Here is a 19,007-nt window from a genome sequence, read left to right on the forward strand (position 1 = left end):
ACGGGATTCTCCAGAGGTAATCTTGGAAGGAAGAGGCTGCATATTGCTGCTCAAAATAGGGTAGCTAAGGACACATTTTTTTTTTTTTTTCTCAAGAAATGTGGGAGGCACCAAAAAAGGGACGGCTCAGGGATGGGGCTGCCCCCTCAATGTGTTAGGGAGCCACAGGCAGGGTTACCCTACCCTGCAGAGGGGACCCCAATGGGAGTGGCGCCCCTTTACCTGGCTGGACCCAGACAGATGCAGGTGGAGGTGGGGATGGGCTTCCTTCCCGGCTGCCCTCAGCCTCTTCCCCTTGGAAAAGGGCACAGGCCGGGTTTCAAAGTAGCTTAGTGTGGGGGCTTACACAGTGACCTCGCCTCTCTCCTGGGGCACCCCTAATCACTTCCTAGGGGCCCTCTGGCGATAGTTCACTGTGGAAGTGTCTTCAAAGGAGCGATGTGAGCAGGCTGTCATCTTTGCTCAAACATGGGCAATTCCAAATAGTGAGTTAGGAATCTTGCTTTTTGGACCCAAGGTGTCTTTGGAAAGCTCCTGTCACCTGAGCTGCCCGGCACCGGGAGCCATGACTACACCTCCCTGCGCCCTGCGAGGTAGGTTGTCCGGTGCCCACCCTAGGACGCCTGTGACTTTGATGGCAGTGTGAATGTTGCTCGAGCCAGGGGTTGTTTTTTGGGGGAGAGGGGAGCGTGGAAGGAGGTTTTGCTTATGCGATGGAGCGGTGTATTCCTAAAGGGCCCCCGCGACCATTAGACCGCGTGAGCAGGCGGCACCCTGCCCCCTGTCCTCCCGGGACTCGGGGAAGGGAAGCAGGTGCGACCCCGCAGCACAGCCCCTGCTGCAGTCCCGGGCTGCGGGTTTGCTTCTAAACCCTGGGTGGTACCGACCGCACACGTGTGATCGCTACGTGGACCAGGTCAGTCGCTGGGCTGGGGTAGGGCGGGGGCGGGAAAAAAAAAAGGCAAAAAAAAAAAGGTAAAACACTCCCTTCTAAAAACAAAGGGCTGCAAATTTCTTTATTTCTCTTATTGAGGAACAAAAATACTCTTGCAATGGCTATTGAGTTTCCACAGGTACGAGGCAGATGCTAGCTAGCACACCCACTTCCAACAGTATGACTTGTTTCCTATCCGTCTACTACCTGAGTGGCGTCAGTGTAGGTTCAGGCACCATTAGGAACGTTGGACCAAACACGTACACAGCACTGACCGAGGAGTCGCCGGCCTTCCGGTGGACCAGGGCATGTAAAAAAGACACCGACAGAATGGAAAAGGAATCCTTTATGGTAAAAGCTGGCGCGCGCGCCGCCCTCAGGGCCGCGCCCCGCGCGCCTCGCGCCGCCGCCGCAGCTCCTCGCGGTAGCAGTACGAGCAGTAGTGCTCGGTCTCGGCGCGCCCGTAGAACGCGCAGTTCTCGCGCTGGCAGCGCCGCTGCGCCAGCCCCGGGCCGCCGCGGCCGCACTCACCGTTCGAGCGAGCGGCCGGCGCGTCGGCGTCGGCGAACTCCAGGCCGTCGCGCGCAGCGCCGAAGCCGTTGGTGTAGGTCTGCGACTTGTGCTCGGCGGTGCCGGCCGCCCCTGCCGCGCTGGGCAGGGCGCCCGGGACGGCGCGCGCCAGCGACTCGACCGTGTTGACGGTACGCAGGGCGGCGGCGCGCGCCGGGCTGTAGCTCTGTGACGACAGCGAGCGGTTCTGCTGCGGGTACGTGGCGCACGGCCGCAGCGCGCCCACGGCCGGCGCGCACGCGTCGTCCCGCGCGCCCGCCGCCTGCACGTGGATGACGCTCTGGCGCGCTGGTGCCGGCGGGCTGCGGCCGGAGAGCTGTCCGCTGGCGCCCGCGCGCCGCGCGCCCCCGCCGAGGCTCGGGGAGGCCGCGCCGCCCGCCGCCGCCCGCGCTGCCCGCGTGCCCGCCGCCGGCCCGGGGCTCGGGCGCTCCTTGAGCTTGAGCACCAGCTGCGTGGGCGGCCCGGCCGGCGGGCCCGGCGACGCGCGCTCGGGGCCCGGCGCGCCCTCGGTTTCTGGCCTGCGCGGCGGCCGCTTGGCCGTGGAGGCGGCGGCGGCGGCCGCGGCTGCGGCGGCTGCGGCGGCGGCGTCGCGGCGTCGCTGCTCCTGCTCGGCGCTGAAGCGCTCCTGCGCGCTGGTCAGGTAGTAGCCTATCATCTCCTCGTGGAACTGGTGCCGGTGGCTGGTGAGCAGCAGGCCGGCGAAGATGAACTTGCGCTCGCCCTGCATGGCGGCGCGTAGGATGTTGAGGCTCAGCTTCACGTCCGTGCTGTACTTCCAGGAGTCGCCCCGCAGCCCGCCGCCCTTTTCTGCCGGGGACGCTCCGGCCGCCTTGTCCGTGGGCGACGGCGTGGTCTTCTCCGATGGCGACGTGCTCGCCGACGCGCCAGACTCCTCCTTGCTGCCCTTGCGCGACTTGGCCTTCTTCTCCTTGCCGCGCTCCGGTGCGTCGCCGTTCTTACCGTTGGTGGAGTTAGCGCGGCCCATCTTGCCGTGCACCAGGCCGCCCAAGCCGCCCATGTTTTTCTTTAGCTTGATGCCCAGCGTCTTGCTGAAGCTACCCAGCTTGTTGGCCACGGAGTCCGCGCGGGTCTTGTCCTTCTCTTTGCGCTGCTTCTCCTTCTCCTTGTCCTTGCCGTTCTTGCCATTATTGCTGTTGGAATTGCTGCACACCGAGTCCCGATCCGAGTCCAGGGAGTCGGCCAGGGACTGCACGTCCTCCCCCACGGAGGCTGTTGGGGATTCCGGTTGTGCCAGAGGGGCCTGTAGCGGGAGAGGGTCAGGGAAAGAAGGAAGTTGTTTAGATAAGAGCCATCCTCACGTGGGACCAACAAAGGCAGACCACCCTGGCTCCCGGTCTGCTAAGGTGGGGCCTTGGGATCCCACTGCCTCAATCCAGGATGCCTTTTGGTGAGCTCGGGTTCCTGGTAGCCTGGAACGCCGAGGCGGGGAGTTTGGGCAAAATGAAGATACCCACCTGGCTCTGAGTTCCAGAGCCTCACATTTTAGAATTACCATGCCCAGATTCTGCCCTTCTAGCCCTGGTGAGGCTGGTGTATGACCAGACACAGGTCCCAGCTGTCCTCTAGAGCGAGAGGTCTTCTGGAAAGGATTACACTTCACCCGCATCTGTAGGTGTCTCTCCTAGAAAGGGTGTCTCACCTATTCATTCCAGGTAGGGGTAGACCTCTTGCCCTCACATTGGAACAAATATGCCCTTAGTTCCAAGGATGACCATTTTACTCTAGGGTTTCCTTTCCACAGATAGACAATGCAGTCTTAAACTGAGGATTCTGAAGCAGGACCTGCACTTAGCAGGAAAGATGCACTCCCAGAAAAAGGTCTCCTAGGGTGTGAGGAGGAAGCATCACTGTGAACACCTTGGACAAGGCTCCTGGTCAGCCAGTAAGGAGGGCAAGGCCAGTGTGGGCACCTGGAGGACCATGAGGGAGGTGGAGAGCCTGAGAAAGGCAGTGAGTGCAACCTACTGCTGCCTTGTGGAGGCTCCTTCATGAGGGAGGAGAGAGAATTCCCACAGCGTCATCGGGTGAACAGCAGGAACCTACTAGAGGCTGAGTGGCTGGAGCTGGTGCTCACCCGGAAATGGGCTTTTCCTGGCCTCTAGGGGAAGATCCTGGGAGAAGGCCCCATTGTTCTGTCATTTTATTGTTGTTTTCTCCCTCCCCCAAGCAAGTCCAAGAGAGAGGTCCAAGAGACCTCCTGCAACCAAGTCCCCAGAAGCAAGCAGGAGCCAGTCCTCACCACCTCCCAGTCTGAAATTCCTTTCTTCCTCTTCCCACCCTGTCCTGGGTCTGGAAGGAGGTAGAGGTCTCAAAATGGTTTCTCAGTGACACAGAAGAGCAGAAGCTCAGGGGTTTAGCCCAGGAAAGGGGCTGTGCTTGGTGCTGGCAGTGGCCATTGGTGGGAGCTCAGTGAAGAAGGAGCCCTGGCTGAAATGTCCTCAGGGTGGAAGGGTTGTTGCCAGGCCCTAAATCTGACATGGGGGCCGCCATGTCTTGGCAGGGGGTCCTGCTCATTGCAATGCTGACCTGTGTCCCAGACCAAGAGCCTCCCGGTTCTAGATCTAGAGTTGCTGTCTTCACACCATATGTGTGTGCTAGGAAAGAACACCCCCAGCAACACGGGCATCATCCAGGCAGTTGACAGGTCACTGTGGAGGTTAAGAGGCTGGACTCTGGAGCCAGGCTGTCACAAGTTGTCCCTTTGTGTCCTCAGTATAATGGGTATCAGTACCTGCCTCCAGGAGTCTTACGAAGATTAAATAAAAGTAAAGGCTGATGTATGAAAACATCCTGAGCAGGGCCTGGCATAGCCTGGCTACCGACTCTGTGCCAGGCACCGCCCTACTGCCTTCCTCCAATCGCCCTTTTAATATTGCTTATGAGCCCCACTTCATGGCCATTGGCCAAGTATACTGATATCTAAGGGGGACTTTTTTTTTTTTTTTTTTTTTTTAATGTAATACAAATCCCTTTCACTGAGGGTTCACTACTGAGATAACAAAAACATCAATCAGACATTCAAAGTGAATCCTTAGCATCTCGAAGCAGGGACAGAACAGACTCTCCCTGGGGGAGGAGCCCTGTGGGGGCGGGCAGCTCCTCTTCTCACTGCCCTCCCAGAGGATCGAGAAGGCGGAGAGAAGGAGGGGGCGCTGAGGAATGGCGCTCCCAGTTCTCTGACTTTTCCAAGGACCCACACACAGTTTATAATTAATTCTGCTCCGCTGCAGCACATCGTGTTCCGATCTCGGCAGAGATAGTTTTGTGTTGTGACTTGCCTACGGTTTGTTTTCTGAGTGGGTGTGTTTATTCCTCTCCTTCTGGAGAAAATAAAGGGACCCCCCCCCCAAAAAAAAAAAAAAAATCCCCACCAACCACCTCCCTAGCCGGAGCGCGCGCCTACGTACGACACACAAGCACGCGGGCACACACGCTCCCGCTAAACACGAGCCCTCTCTCGCCGGAGCCAGGCAGGATGGGTGGGGGCGGCCGGGCGGGCGCTGGGGAGACCAGGCCCGGGCCAGCGTTTGCAGGCTGCGCCCCCCGCCCGCGCCGGCGGCGAGTGAGCGGCCAGGACCCAACCAGCTGGTCGGGGCCGGGCACATGCCAGGCTCACCCGGGTCTCCGAGGGGATCCGGATCCACGTCACATTCATGTAGCTGTGCAGAAGGTTCAGCTTGGCTTCTAGCGACAGGATCAGGCTGGTGAAAGAAGAAGACCGACTGAAACGCGCCCCAGCGGGCCCGCGCTCGCCCGCACGCACCCCGCCCCCGGGCACGCCAGCTGTCTCGGGAGGAGCACCGGCGGCCCAGCCCACGCCGGGAAACCGGGCGCCTGCCGCCCTTCGGGGCGTTGGGGGAGGGGCGCGGGGGAAGGGCTCACTGGGCCAGCCGGGCGTTATCGTTGTCGTCCTTCCCCCACTCCCAGTCCTTCCCGGGGTCCACGGCAAAGTGCAGAGGCAGCAGCTTGTGCTCCGAATCCGTCAGGGGGATCACGGCTGGAACAGAAGAGAGAGACGCGGTGCCAGGTGGCCCACGGGCGGGCTGAGAGGCTCCAGGCCCCAGCAACCCCCAGGGAGGCCAGAAAAGGGAGTTCCAAGGCCAGGTGTCTCCTTAATTAAGGAAACCGAGTGGAGACGAACACAGACCATCTGTGCCAGCAGGAGCGTTAAGAGCACAGGTGTCAAAACCACTACGGAGAGTTTAAAATACTTCATATTTATTGTGGGCGTGGAAGAGAAGTTGGACACCTCACCGGGGCTCTGCTAACGATTTGGGTCAGAAGGGAGGTACCGCGGTTGGGCTGCAGACAAAAAAAAACAAAAAAACAAAACCCTCAAAACCTATTGCTGTTTCTGTTATTTCGGAGGAAGGACCCAAGCCGGGCTCTTGGTCACCTCACAGTGTACAAATTAGGCAAGGAAGGGCTGCCCGCCAATCTGCTCATTTGTGAACTCATTCAATAATTCTGTATTAGCTGGGGGGGGGGGCGGAGCGGGGAGGGGAGCTCCCATGAGGCGCTCCCAGGTAACCAAAAAATCTCATAATCTCAGGTGGTGACAAGTACCCTGCAGAGTGAACCGCAGACTCCGGGGTCGGGAGCTATGGCAAGCCTCTTAGGGCGGGTTAGGGAGGCTTCTGAGGAAGTAACGTGTAGGCGGAAACTGCAGCGAGGACAGACTGGCCCGCACCCAGGGATCCATTCATCACAAACGCTCCGGAGTGAAACGCCCACCTGGGGAAAGTCTTGGCCCATCTCAGAAAGGCTGGGGCGGAGTGGGGTGTTCACAGGGTTTGCCTGGATCTGCTAGAAGCTTCTGAGCTGCTGTGGGACCCAGCGCCCAGTGAGAACAAGAGAACAGCTTAAACAGCTTGCTCCTCCCCTGGTTTACCCTACCTCCGCCTCCTCACTCTGCCGCTCCCTCCTCCTGCCCCTCGCCACCCCGTGGCCATGAGCCTGGTGTCATTTCCCATGATTCATGGCAAGGGTGTCACGGAAAGAACAAAAAAAGCAAATAAGTAAATAAAATCTATGACTGAATACTATTAAGAGTTGACTTTCTAATAAAAAACTGCAAACACTGACTCACTGCTGCCCTCCAGTGATGCTGAGAGAAAATAGGAGCACAAATAACGCTCCACTCCCAGATAAAGGAAACACTGTTTTGCTGGGGGTGGAGGGTGGGGGTGTTTCTGTTTAAAGTGGCTGGGGACAGGCAGTACTGTGCTCTGGTTTGGTCGGCCCAGGGAGGCTTGGTCTGCCCCCGCCATAGGCGGCTGGGTTCTGCCTTGACATGGCCATGACCCACAGGCTGCCCCTCCCAGGACTGAGTGGCTGGGTAGTCACACTCAGGGAGGGCTGCATGCAGGGCTGCTTCAGGACCTGCCTCCCTCTGGCCATGACCAGAAGCCTTTCCCACAGTGCCACAACTCAACAGGAATCAGAGAGAGAGAGTTGGCCTGGCTTCCCATCCACTGGGAGGAGGTGGGGACGGCAATGGATCCTTCTGTACACACTCGCTAGGGCAGCATAGCTCTCTGGGGTGCTTGATAAAGGCACCGATTCCAGGCCCCCAGGCAGATGGCCAAACCAGAATGCCCAGGAAAAGGAACGAAGGGTTATATTTTAATTAAGCATCTTCTGTGACTTTTAAAATCATACAAATCTGGAAAGTATTTTCCTAGAGCAATAACCTGTTGGAAGTAGTTACTGCAGTACAACTTAGGCAATTTGGGTCTGGCTGTGCATTCCCTTCCCGGGGGAGGGGTGCTGCGGGGAGGTGTCCACCCAGCCATGGCTACACTTCCCAGCCCCCAGCACTTAACAGGTGCTTGGCTGTACCGATGGCATGAGAGCAGAAGCACTGTGGGAGGTGCTGGGCAGTGTGGTTAGGTGTGAACGGCCTTATCCCCACACCCCTCCCCATCCTCCTGTATGTTGAAAAGGGTGGTGCTAGGAGATGGCAGGGGTGAGCTTCTGCCTCCCCCACTTAGAGAAGATCTACTTGCCAATCAGGAACACCCGTTTTAGACTTTGTTTGTATGAGAACCAAACTTCTCTCCCTATGATTTTGGTTTATTTGTTTCAGATAAACCAACTAACGTAGTACAGATCCATATGCCCCTCAGCCTCAACTCCCTACCACGGGGCTCCTGGGAATTATTATCCTCAGTCTTTGGATTGGAACTGACTCCCTGGGTTGCGCCCTGCTGAGCAGAAGGTTGGACTCACCCGAAGTTGCTAGAAGCTGACCACTTGGTGGGGTCTTGTGCACCTCTCAGCATAAATGTTAGTAGGGTGAGGACCAGGTACTCAGAGAGGCTCTAGGGACATGAGTGCTTGCAATGAAAGGCATCTTTCTTCTCTGCAGAGGGTACAACTGTGGCATGTGGGTGAGGGCGAGGGCCAGAGGGACTGAGAGACCAACGCATAGCTGCACAGGCCGGGAAGGCCTTGAGAACAGGCCCTCCCTGCAAGCATTAGCTGCTTTGGATGCCTCTGCCTCCCACTTTACACATTCACTTTTCCCAATTGGAAACCTGGCCTCACCCTGTGAGATATGTAGCGATGGGCGACTTGCCCTCTGGTGGCAATGTCAGGAATAGCAAATGCTTTTCAAAATAAGCCGGCAAATTGTTTTTTTTTTTTTTTTTTTCCCCTGAAATGGATCTCCTGTTTAACCTGAAAACATACAGACACTATCTCAAACCTGCCTGGACATATTTTCAGTACTTATTTTCCAAAAATGAATGGACACTTCTGGCTTCTGTTTCCAGAAGAGTGTGGCACTATCATTACAACGACAACAAGCTAGACAAACTGCAGATACACAACTTTCCTTTAACCCAGTAGAGAGTGGAAGTCACAGGGCAACCAACTATCTCCAAATCTAAGAACAGATGGGTGCACACAAGGAGAAATGGACATGACTCTCACTGGAGCAGACTCAGCTGGACTCTGGTAAAAAGAATTCAGCTAAAATTGTTTATAAATTGGTAAAGGAAGAATGTAGCCTAGTGAAAGAATATTTAGAACCCTGGGGGCTATAAGGGAAATTCAAATGTACTTGTAGACCCCTTTCCGTGGGACCCAACCTGGTGCTCACAAAAAGATTGGCAAGAGTTCTGAGAAGTGTCCTTTATAGATCTTGCTCCTCTATCTATACTAAAGAACAAAAGCTTAAGTTGTGAAGGCAGGGCAGTAAACACTGTTGGCCTTAGGGCCCTGGGGTCTTTCCCCAGTAATGCTTGAGGTGGAAGGAGGAAACAAAACAAAACAAAACAAAACACCCCCCCCCCCCCCAAGGGGCAGGGACTACATGCTGAGGCCAAAACTGCTGGGGAAGTTCACTCCCTTTCTAAGATCTAGAAACACAATACCAGTCTAAGACAGAAACTTAATTAGAATAACAAAAACATCACCCTTCCCACTTCCATATCCAGGCTAATAAGCTGCAAGTAATAGCAGAAGAGGGACAGAGTTTGACGAAAGGGTGCAGGAAGGAGACTGCGAGAAAAACCTTCCAGCAAAACACAAGATATCACTAGTGAAATTTTAAGGCTGAGTGCCCTAAGGGCAACCAAAGCAGCAATGAAACCAAAACCTACCTCAAGTCCTGACTAGACTGATGTAAGCCCCATGCTAAAGACATAACAAAAGGTAAAGTACACTTAATTCCAAGAATCAAAATGATGTACCTCAGTCTTTATTGTCCTATTCAAGATGTCTAGCTTTCAACGGAAAACTGCTAGTATAATAAAAGACCAAAAAACCCCCACTCAACATGTTGACAAGAGACAAAGCATTTGACAGAACAAGACTCAGCTATGACACACGTATCGAAACTCAGATGTGGAATTTAGAGTAACTGCTTAATAAGTTGAATACTCTAATAGAAAAGGGGGATACCGTGCAAGACTTGATGATTAATTTCTCTCCAGCAGAGAGGAGAAACTTAGAAAAAAAAGATTCAAATGGAAATGCTAGAAATGAAAAAGCACAGTAAGAGGGATGACGAATGACTTCAAGGGGCTGATCAGTACGCTTTACACAACTGAGCAAAGAATCCACGAACATCAAGATGGATCAATAGAAATTACTCAAATTGAAACACAGAGAGGAAAAAAAAAGGGTTGGCGGGAGGCAGGGGGTGGGGTGGGATGCACAACAGAACATCCAAGAGCTGTGGTGCAATACCAGACTGCCTAGGATCTGTGCAAGTATGATCTCAGAAGGAAAGAGAGCACAAGACAAGTGATATTTAAAGAAATAATGGCTGACAAACATTTCCACCGTGAATGACAAATACTGCCATAGATCCAAGAAGCTAAGAAAAAACAAGTAGGAGAACAATATCACCACCACCACCACCAAAAATATCCCTATAGTTAGTATATTTAAATTGCTGAAAACCAAAGACAAAAATTTAAAGGCAGCAAGAAAAATGACACATTACATACAGAGAAACAAAGATAAGAAATACTATCATGACTATTCATGATAAAACAGGTAAGCCAGAAGACAATAGAGTGACATCTTTAACATGCTGAAATAAAAAACTGCTAATCCATAATTCTATACCCAGAAAAAATATCTCTAAACATGGAGACATGCTTTCTCAAACAAAAATAAAAAAAATTAATTGCTTATAGAACTGCCTAGAGAAAAATGTGTATATATATATTGCACTAGGAAATATTAAAGGAAAGTGGAAATTATTTAAGGGAAGGAATATGCTACCAGTAGATACTTGGATTTTACATAAAAAATGAAAAGTAATAGAAGTGAAATAAATGAATATGAAAATAAAACTCATTTTTCTTCATTTTAATTGTTCTAAGAGACTAAGGTAAAGAAAGCAGCAGTGTATTATGTGTTTATAGCATATGTAAAAGTAAAATGCTTGACAGTAATGGCACAAAAGATGGGAGGGAGGGATTGGGAATAAACTGTCATAAGATGCTTATATAACACATGAAGTAAAATATTCCTTGAAAATTGAATCTAATTAATTAAAAATGTTTATTGTAAACTCTAGGAAAATCGCTAATAATGAAAAATAGAGGCATAGTAAGTCAATAGTGGAGGTAAAATGGTGGAGCCATTAATAAATTTGTTTAACCCAAAACTCACTTATCCAACCATATGATTAATACCATTGAATGTAAATGGTCAAAAAATACCAATTAAAAAGCAAAATTGGGGGCACCTGGGTGGCTCAGTCATTAAGCATCTGCCTTTGGCTCGGGTCATGATCTCAGGGTTCTGGGATCGAGCAAGCCCCACATTGGGCTCTCTGCTCAGCAGGAAGCCTGCTTCTCCCTTTCCTTCTCCCCTTGCTTGTGTTCCCTCTCTTACTGTGTCTCTCTGTCAAATAAATGAATAAATCTTTAAAAAAAATAAATAAAAAGCAAAATTGTCAGAATGGATAGAAAAAGCAATACTCAATTCTACTGACTACAGGAAATTCATTTAAAATATAAAGACACAGGGGCACCTGGTTGGCTCAGAGGGTTAAGCCTCTGCCTTCGGCTCAGGTCATGATCTCAGGGTCTTGGGATCGAGCCCCGCATTAGGCTCTCTGCTCAGCAGGGAGCCTGCTTCCTCCTCTCTCTCTCGGCCTGCCTCTCTGCCTACTTGTGATCTCTGCCTGTCAAATAAATAAATAAAATCTTAAATATATATATATATATATATATATATATATATATATATATATACATAGACACAAAAACTAATGATGCACTTTATGTTGGCTGCTTGAATTTAAATTAAAAAAAACAACAAAAAAAGTAAAAAATAAATAAATATAAAGACACAGATAGGTTAAGAGATTCTAAGTATAAAAATGCTAGAGTGACTGTATTAATGTCAGATGAAGTAGACTCCAGAACCAAGAATGCTACCAAAGATATAGAAAAACATTATGCAATGATATAGGCTCAATTCTCCAAGAAAACATCACAGTTCTACATGTGTGCATGCTCTTAATGACAGAGCTTCAGAGTACTAAAAGCAAATACTAACAAAAATGAAAGGAGAAACAGACAAATCCATTATGATTAGAGACTTCATCATTTTTCTCTTAGTAATTGACAGAATAAGTAGATAGGCAATCAGAAAGGAGGCAGAAGACCTGAACATCATTAGAGAGCTTGAAAGAATTGACATTTATAGAATGAAACTAGATCAGAACACATTCATTTTCAAGGGAACATGAAATATTCACCAAGATAGAACACATTCTTAGCCTGCCTTAGCAAATCTGAAAGAATAGCAATCATAGAAAATTTGTTCTCAGACCATTACTAAATAAAACTATAAACATACAACAGAAGATATTTGGGGACTCCAACTATTTGGAACTTAAACAACATGCTTCTAAATAATCCACGGGTCAAAGAGGAAGTCTCAAGGGAAATTACAAAAATAGTTTGAACACAATGAAATGGAAACACAATATATCAAAATTTGTATGATATAACTAATCAGTACTCAGGGGAAAATTTATGGTACTAAAATGCTTATATTAGATAAGAAGGAAATTTCCCAATTTGTAATCCAAATTTCTGCTTCAAGAATCTTAAAAAAAAAAAAAAAGCAAATTGAATTCAAAGGTGGGGAGGAGGGAAATAATAAAGAGCAGAAACCAATGAAACTAGAAAGACAGACAAATCAGAGAAATCAAAAACTATTTCTCAGAAAAGACACATAAAAACAATGGATTATCCAAATTCATATTTTAAGAGGTTAGGATAACTGGTAGACTAGGCTTTTAAATGATATTAAGATGTTAATATTCCTACCTAGTCAATGCACATTTATCATACCTTAAGACCACATTTTAGAATGTTGAACTTTTCATCATTAGATGATTGTAGATTTAAATGCGGTTGTAAGAAATAATTCAGAGAGATGCTGTGTATCCAACCCCTAGGTGCCTCCAAGCTAACATCTTGCATAACTGGAGTGTATTATCACAACCAGGATATAGACTGGTATACTCCATTTCTCTGCAATTGTCTTTCTCTACAATTCAGATTGTAAATTCTCCATGCATTCACTTGTGTGTGTGTATGTGTATTTGGTTCTATGAAATTTTATCACATGTGTAGATTTGTGTAATGCCCTCAATCAAGATACAGAATGGTTGCATACCTACAAGGGTCCCTTGTGCCACCCTTTTATGAACACGCCCACTTCCTTTCAACACTTCATGCCTGTCCCTTATCCTTGTCCACCACTGTGATGGATGAATTTTTATGCCAACTTGACTGGGCTAAGGGATGCCCAGATAGCTAGTAAAACATATTTAGGGTATTTCTAGAGGAGATTAGGATTTGAATTGGTAGATTGAGAAAAGATCATCCTCACCAGTGTGAACAGGCATCATCTAATCCATTCAGGACTTGGATAGAATAAAACGCGGAGGAAGGAAGAGTTTGCTCTTTTTTCTTGAGCTCAGATGTCCAGCTTCCCCTGCCATTGGACATTGGTACTACTGGTTCTCACGCCTTCAGACTCGAATGGGAAATTGTACCATTGGCTCCCACTTCTTGGGTCTTTGATCTCAGAACTGAATTATACCACTGGCATTCCTGGGTCTCTGGCTTGCAGATGGCAGGCAGATGGTGAGAGTTCTTGGCCTCCAGAAGTGTGTGAGCCAATTCCCAAAATAAATCTCTTCTTATATATATCTGTTTATATCCTACTGGTTCTGTTTTCTGGAGATCTATGACTAATAGAAGCACTCATCTGTTGTCCATCTTTATAGTTTGGCCATTTCAAGGATGCTACGTAACCAGTATCATATAGTATGTCATCTTTTGGGACTGACGTTTTAAATTCACTATAATTCCCTTGAGAGCCACCCAAGTCATTGCATGTATCATATTCATTTCTCTGTACTGCCGAGCAGGATTCCATGGTATGGATGTACCATAATTTCTTTAATCATTCACCCAGGAAAGATGTTTGGGTTGTTTCCAGCTATTACAAATAAAGCTGCTATAAACATTTGTGTATATGCTTTTGTGTGAACATAAATTTTCATTCCTTTGGTATACAATTTTTTTTTTTCTTCTATGTCTGGGTCATGTGGTAAGTGATGTGTAGTCTCATAAGAAACTGCCAAACTGTTTTTTCAGAGTCTTAAACATCCTTACCAGCAATGTGTGAGAGATCTGGTTTCTCCACATCCTCTCCACCATTTGATATCATCGCTTTTTAAAAATTTTTAAATTTTTAAAATTTAAAATTTAAAAATTTAAAACCTGCCATTCTGATAGGTGTGGAGTGATAGCTCATTTCGTGTGTGTGTGTGTGTTTTAAGATTTTATTTATTTACTTGACAAAGAGAGAAATCACAAGTAGGCAGAGAGGCAGGCAGAGAGAGAGGAGGAAGCAGGCTCCCTGCTGAGAAGAGAGCCCAATTTGGGGCTCGATCCCAGGACCCCGATATCATGACCTGAGCCGAAGGCAGGCTTCACCCACTGAGCCACCTAGGCGCCCCTCATTGTGGTATTGTTGTTTTAATGTTCAACATCTTTCAATATGCTTATTTGCCACCTATACCTCCTTTTCGATGACATGTCTGTTCATGGCTTTTTCCCATTTGGATTTTTTTTTTTTTTTTTTTACTGTTGAATCTTGATAGTTCATTGTATACTTTCAATACAAATCCTTTGTTGATATGGGGTTTTAAAATAGTTTCTCCAACTCTGTTGTCTTTTCACCTCTTAATTATTGCTGTTTTGTTCATTTGTATTTTTTTTTTTTTCAGAACAGAGGTCCAATTCATAATTTTTTCCTATTTTTGGATCATGCTTTTGTGTCATGGCTTAGGGTTCTTTGGCTATCCCTGGGTCCCCATATTTTCTTTGAAGTTTTATAGTTGTACATTTTATATTTATTCCATTATTCATTTTGAGTTAATTTTTGTATTATTAAGATTTAGGTTCAGGTTCATATTTTTGCCTATGGATGTCCAATTGCTTTATCACCATTTGTGGAGAAGACACTCCATCCTCCATTGAATTGATTTTGTTCCTTTGCCAAAAATCAGCTAAGCATATTTGTGTGGTGTTATTTCTGGGTTCTATATTCTATGCCATTGATCTCTGTGTCTAACCCTCAATCAATACCAGGCACTGTTATCAGGAGCTCTATATTCATTACTTACAATTCTTTCACCAGTCAAAGGATTCTTGTTCCAATTTTCCAAAAGAGGAAATGAAGGCTCTGGTACATAAATAACTTGCCCAAGCCAAAGTCAAAGTTGTGATTTAAATGTAGGTCTGTCTTACTCCACAATGTACAGGTTTTTTTTTTTTTTTCTATTATGTCACACTGCCTTTCTCTGAATTACCTAAAGTTAGTACATTGGGAACATCTAATCTTATTCTTTCTTTATTTATTCAACACTTATTAAATACTTCTCAGGTGTCTTGAAGCTAGACACACAAAGATGAATAACATATCATGTCTGGCTTCAAGATGTTCAGGATATGGCTGATGAAGAACAGGGACCCTTCAAAAAGCAATCTTTGTTGTCCCCTTTCTCTTTCTGATCCCATCTCCCAGCATAGCCACAGCTCGGTTCTCTGTCTGAGAATGGTCTCTGGTTGGCCTGATGTAGAGTCCCTGGGTGGGCAAGGAGTTTGCATTCTTGTACCTCTGGGAAAAATAAGACCCACTTTATTAGGATTTGCTTCACAAAACCTTGATGTACAAAGCAATGGCAGTTCTTTACCTCTGACTACTGCAAGGAAAGGGGCTAGTTCCTGGCGGATGAGCCACGGATAGCCTCACACTCCCACCTGCCCACTGGTTTCTGATGGGGTAAAAGTTTCTTTCCTGCAGAACTTTTCCCCCAGACAAATGTCTGCTGAAGGAATTCTCTTAGTGGGCCTCAGGTTACCAGGAAATGGTCCATTTCCTCTGGTCATATGTGGTACCACCAAGGCCTCTCTAATCTTGGGGAGAAGGCTGCCCCTAGTGTTGCCTGTTCAGGCCCATGGTAGATGGTGCTGGGTCACTGTGAGCACAGCATGCTGTGCCTGCCCCTTCCAGTCTATCCTGGCCACACTGCCTCTATCATTACACAGTTCAGATACTTGGCATATTAAGTGCCCATGAAGGCAAGTTGTGATTTTTATGAAAATCAAATGAATTATTGGAAGGCAAGTTGAGGTAGATGTAGGTATGGGCACTGACAGACCACAGGTGGGGCAGTGGGAATAGCCTTTCCCAGTGGGGAGTTTCTAGCACAAATATTGTTTAGAATTATAGGATATGGTGATGATGCAAAGCCGACTGACTTTGATTTGGGACTGGGACTGGGTGCTCCCATTGACCCACCCGTATATCATTGTGTGAAAGAGACAGCCAAGGAAGACTGGAAATAAGCACTATAAAAGGCCAGGAGAGTTTCTACTTTGCATGGGCTTTGCTCCTTTTGAAAGAAGTTTAAGGGGAACTGGTAGCAGGCACATTAGAGGTATGACACCTATAGAAACAAACAGCACTAGAAAGACAGTAACAACAGAAAGGAGTCTGGGGCTTCCTGTGCACATTCTACGTGGAGTTGACTCACATGATCCCAATGATCCGTGGATCCACCTTGCAGAAGAGGAAATGGAAACCGAGAGGTACTAAGTGTCCTAACCCATCATCCAGGTAGTTACCAAGCCAGGATTACAGGTGGAAAATACAATTTCTCCAGCTTTAATGTTTATATGTAGATATGGTCTTTGGCTTGGTCAGTGGTCTATGGACTAAACTTGCTATATAGACTGAATGTGTCCTCTCAAATTCGTATACTGGGACCTATCTCCTAATGTGATGGCTTTTGCAGTTGGGGCCTTTGGAAGGTGATTGGGTCAAGAGGATGGAGCCCCCATAACTGGGATTAGTACCCTTGTAGGAACAGACACAAGAGAGCGTGCTTTCTGTCTGTCTGTCTCTGCCATGTGAGTACAAGAGAAGGCAGCCATCTGCAAACAAGGAGGAGGTTCCTCACCTGACGGGAGATCTGCTAGCACCTTGATCTTGCACTTCCGATCTCAGAACTGTGAGCGGTAACATTTCTTTTGTTTAAGCTGCTCGATCTATGATACTATCTTACAGCAGCCTGAATGGATTCCAACAATCCTGGAAAGCATGCAGACTGGAATTCAGGGACTTGTACTGCCAAAGAAATGTTCAGGCTAAGGAAACTCAACCCCTGGGCTCCTGAACACCCAGAGTGGGTGGTGACAGTCTCAGCTTCCGGTGCATGTCCTTGGTGCACGCACCAGACATGGCGCCAGGGTCTTCTCATGCTGTCATGCTAGTCGACCAAAAAGCTTGCTCCCCATGTCCAAGAGGACAGGACTGACAAGACTGCCATGCTTTGCTTCCCTCCCCTCTTCTGAGGGGGTTTTGGTGGGGAGCAGTGTTCCACCAGCACACACCAAGGACCACACGCAGTACCTGCAGGTCCACAAAAAGCCCAGTGCAGCCTGACGAAGAGGGTTGCACGTGATGCTGCTTGAGGCTGGGGCTGATTCAGGACTCAAGGGAGATGGTGACTGCTGTGCTCCTTGGGGAGTGCTCCTCATGGGCCATGGAGGGCATGGTGGGGAAGCCAGGTGTCTGGCCTGCTGTGGAGCTCATCAGATGGGGGCCCTGTCATCAAAGCATATTCCTGCTTTCACATCTCTCTAGGCCCTCAGGATTACTGGTCAAAGACCCTCAGCTAGTTCTTCCCACACAAGCTGACCACAGCGGGTGTCCCTTTGGAAACCAGAAGGACAAAACTCCATGACCGTGAAATCCTTCCTGGTGCTCCTGGCTACCTGGTGGCTCTTTGCTGGGTTTGTGGGTCAAGAACCAATTTTAAAGCAACAGCCCTGTCTAGTCCCCAGTCCCTGGGGTGCAGGGGTCTGAGCTAAAATTCTAGATGCTCCCCACACCAGTTCTTCCTTTTTTTCTATAATGAGGAGCCTTTGTAGACAGAGGCTTCCTCCTCAGGGGCTGGGCTCTGGGCTCTAGGAGGAGCAGCAAAGGAACATGGCACAAAGTCCAACGAGGCTGGCTGCAGACCACAGGGGGAAGGCAAAGCAGTGCTCTTGCCTTCTACCTCCAGCTTTATCTTTCAGTGGTAATCTGCAAATTTAGAAAGTGGCTAAAGTCAAGGGAGGCTAATTGCAAAGACAATGAATGTAATTTGCATTCCTTAGGCACCTTCTGGTTTCCAAAGCCTTCTTGCTTTGGAAATAAAGTGAATTTATTTGATTCTTATAATGTCCTATAACAGGTGGGTTGTTCCATATTTTCTCTGTTATTATACTGGGACAGGTTCACAGATGGGCCAATCTGTTTGGAATATGATAAAGTGACTTTGAATCAAAGTCACTTTATTTTAGATTATTATATTTACAAAATTATGCTATAAAATTCATTTAAATGGGGTACTTCATATTGATAACATGTGAAGAGAAAGTTTTACTTAACAAGGGATGGTGCTGTATATAATAGATCAATCCTGTGAGAAAAAGCATGGTTTGTTGTCAGATAGATGGGAAAGGAAATTTTAGACTCTATTTGGTTTGGGCAATAATGAACTATGGATTGACACTGAATTTAACTATGAGATGTGCATCAAATACAAAACTAAAAACTGCTTTCATGACCTGTTATATGGGGTATCTCTGGCTCCATAAAATCCCCAAATGACTCATTTTTATAAATATGGCATACTGTTTTCTAAGTGGCAAGAGAAAGTTTCAGCCTGCTCTTTGCAAACACTTTTTTCCTGCAAATATCCCATTTTGAGTCTGTTTCCAGTAAGTGAACAGCAGACTCTGGTGTGATCATCTTTAACACTGGTCTTAGCTGTCTGGAGCCGACTGACAGTTATGTGAGCATCACTGCCCATGTTCTTATTCACACTGGCATTCCCCCTCCATCTGTGACCAGTGGGATTTTTAGGGACCGTGGTACACTGCTTTCTGGGTAGTGTGAGTAGGAGGCCTGAAGGCACAAGGGCAGATCTCCTTGTATTCTCTGTGGCCCCTGGATATACTCCAAAGGCTGTCAGGTTGTTTGCACTTAGGAGGAAAAGATTATTTAAACGATTACCTTATATATTGATTTTTTTAGAAAAAAAAAAATAGACCCGAGTTACCAGGTGCCAGATGCTGGTTTATCCCAAGCAAGCTTTGGTTTGGGTACCACTTGCTATATCCCCTCTCTGGGAGAAGCACGTTCCCTGAAGACCACCCTCTTTGGCCAACTCTCCTTTCTGGAAGTCACACGGTCTGACCTGTCAGAGCAGTGCTTCACCAACTACAGCTGCTCCCTGGGGAGCAGGGATTGTCCGCCCTTCCTCAGTTTCCCCCACTGTCAGGTGTGGATAGAAAATGGTGGTGGCCCCCATTGGTGGTGGCTGATAGTTGTCCTTGGAAAGAACACTCTCTGCACACAGGAAGTGCCCGCAAGT

At 48.0% G+C, this 19,007-nt stretch overlaps 1 protein-coding gene across 1 annotated transcript in view; it reads right to left on the reverse strand.

The window, feature by feature from the left end:
• Positions 1-1,181: 1,181 nt before the first annotated feature.
• Positions 1,182-19,007, reverse strand: part of OTUD7A (OTU deubiquitinase 7A) — a 365,641-nt gene continuing 347,815 nt past the window's right edge. The window contains exons 12-14 of the mRNA XM_059180212.1: positions 5,408-5,522; positions 5,142-5,226; positions 1,182-2,765 (exon numbers count right to left, since the gene is read on the reverse strand). Of these exons, the coding sequence (XP_059036195.1) occupies positions 1,311-2,765; positions 5,142-5,226; positions 5,408-5,522 (1,655 nt within the window). The 3' untranslated portion in view covers positions 1,182-1,310. The remainder of the gene's footprint in view (positions 2,766-5,141; positions 5,227-5,407; positions 5,523-19,007) is intronic.

Source organism: Mustela lutreola, chromosome 7 (assembly GCF_030435805.1).
Source record: "Mustela lutreola isolate mMusLut2 chromosome 7, mMusLut2.pri, whole genome shotgun sequence".
Lineage (NCBI taxonomy): Eukaryota > Metazoa > Chordata > Mammalia > Carnivora > Mustelidae > Mustela > Mustela lutreola.